This window comes from Octopus bimaculoides, chromosome 8 (genome assembly GCF_001194135.2).
Source record: "Octopus bimaculoides isolate UCB-OBI-ISO-001 chromosome 8, ASM119413v2, whole genome shotgun sequence".
NCBI lineage: Eukaryota > Metazoa > Mollusca > Cephalopoda > Octopoda > Octopodidae > Octopus > Octopus bimaculoides.
This window is the reverse complement of record NC_068988.1, coordinates 55,459,898-55,462,303: the sequence shown is the minus strand read 5'-3', so window position 1 is coordinate 55,462,303 and position 2,406 is coordinate 55,459,898. Positions and strand designations below refer to the sequence as shown.

Genomic DNA, 2,406 nt, shown 5'->3' with positions numbered 1-2,406 from the left:
ATTAAATGAGAAAATGAGATGGAGAGAGAGAGAGAGAGAGAGAGGGAAAGAGAGAGAGAGGGAGAGAAAGAGAGAGAGAGAAAGGAGAAGGGGAGAAATATAGAGAGATAGAAAGAGAAATAGAAGGAGAGAAGACAGATAGAAAAGGACCAGAGCTCATGAATTTTGCACATCTTCTCAGATATATATATAAAGGGAGAATTCACAAAAAGACAAGAGACAAAGACAGGTGGTGTAGACAACAAACAGATGTATTAGTATAATGCTTGGGAAGTGAAAAAGTCTTTAACGTTTCGAGCCTATGCTCTTCCACAGAAAGGAACACAGAAAGAAAGAAGGAAAGAAAAAAAATGTGTGTAGTGGTTAGCGATCTATCATATATAAAAGACAGATATCAATCGACTGACCTTCAAGCTCGAAATTAATTTCAATTATTTCTAAGTTGTTCTGTCCGTAATGTCCTTTTGTACTTATTATCACATTTCTGGGCATCAGACTCTCAGGGTCATAAACAACACTTGCATCAAGCTGTCCACCAAATGGATACTGCAGCATGGGCAAGGTAAACGTCTTTGAATAGGAAATATATTTTGAACCTTCCATACTTAGATATTCTTGGAAATTAAAGTTAGCATCTTTCATTTCATCTTTCCAAATCTGTTGACGCCTGCAAAGATAAATATTGTGGAATATGTTCTTAGAGAGTTGAAGGTGCAAAGAAATGTCATCAATCCAAGTCCCTGCATGTTGGGAACCACTTGTCTTCATTACTAGAATATTGCAGATGGACTTCCATACCCCACCCATTAGGGCAGAGGTTTTCAATCATTTCTTGCTTACAGACCCCTTTGATCCCTATTTTACTCGGGGAACAAAACCCTCCTTAGCATTTGGCATCTAAAAACTCCTATCATATTTTTACATGTCTGGTAAGTTCACCCTCATCAGTTCACCACAGGAAAAGTTCACTGTTGTCAATTCACTGCAGGGAAAAGTTCACCATCACCAGTTCACCTCAGGGAAAGTTCACCATCATCAATTCACTGCAGGGAAAGTTCATCGTCATTAATTCACCTCAGGGAAAGTTTACCATCATCAGTTCACTGTTTTTCTCAACAAAATAGTTTTTAACTATTAATGGTGAGTCTGGCTGATGAAGGTATTGAAAGATTGGCCAGCTCAGAGCCCTGACTTAAATATCATTGGGCAAGTGTGGACAGTACTAAAGAGAAGAGTTTGTCAGAAGAATTCATGCAATCTTGAAGAGTTGAGGGAGCTCAGCCACAGAGAATGACATCTCATACCTGTGAAGATGGTAAAGGATTTGTATGCATCTCTTCCCAGGTGCACCAAAGCAATTATTCAAGCTAAGGGAAGCCACATGAAATATTAACAATGTACAGTAACTTCTTGAATTGAACATTATGTAATAAATTTTCATTATAGACATTTTTCTATTTTAAAACACTGTATCTTGATTGGTCTATATGAGGTGGCTGAAAACTTTTCCACAGGCATTTTGAAGGTTGTCTCACATTTTCCCCTCTCATTCAGAACCCTTACTACAAAATATAATGATTAGGTATGGAAATGACTCCAACAGGGCCAATGTTTCATCTGTGAAAAAAGCAATGCAATACATCCACCTAGAAGTTGGCAATTAGTAGAAATTTACAATAGTTTAAAATGGCCAAAGACTTTTGTATGGTACTGCATATATTTCAAAATTTTATGTTTCTGTATTTTTCTTTTTATCTTTTTAAATTTCATATTTATTCTTTTATACTTTTATTCTTTTACTTGTTTCAGTCATTTCACTGTGGCCATGCCGGAGCGCTGTCTTGACCCCAGGACTTAAGCCTAATACTTATTCTATCAGTCTCTTTCACTAAACCACTAATGTTACATAGACGTAAATACACCAACACCAGCTGTCAAGCAATGATAGCGAGGACAAACACAGATACAAAGACACACACACACACACAAACACACACACACACACACATGTATATAAATACAACGAGCTTCTCTCAGTTTCCGTCTACCAAATCTACTCACAAGGTTTTGGTCAGTCCAAGGCTATAGTAAAAGACACTCACCCAAGGTGCCATGCAGTGGGACTGAACCCGGAACTATGTGGTTGGGAAATAAGCTTCTTACCACACTGCCATGCTTATATCTTTTTTTTTTTTTTTTTAGCTTTTTACTTGTTTCAGTCATTAGACTGCGGCCATGCTGGGGCACTGCTCTGATGAATTTTTAGTGAAATAAATCAACCCTAACACTTATTTATTTTATGGTTGGTATTTATTCTATCAGTTTCTTTTGCAGAGCTGCTGAGGATGTAAACAAACTAACACCAGTTGTCAAGTGGTGGTGTAGGACAAACACAAAGACAAAAAC

At 37.4% G+C, this 2,406-nt stretch overlaps 1 protein-coding gene across 1 annotated transcript in view; it reads right to left on the bottom strand.

The window, feature by feature from the left end:
• Positions 1–2,406, bottom strand: part of LOC106876216 (uncharacterized) — a 105,688-nt gene that overhangs the window by 58,444 nt on the left and 44,838 nt on the right. Inside the window, exon 14 of the mRNA XM_014924684.2 lies at positions 408–667. Within this exon, the coding sequence (XP_014780170.1) occupies positions 408–667 (260 nt within the window). The remainder of the gene's footprint in view (positions 1–407; positions 668–2,406) is intronic.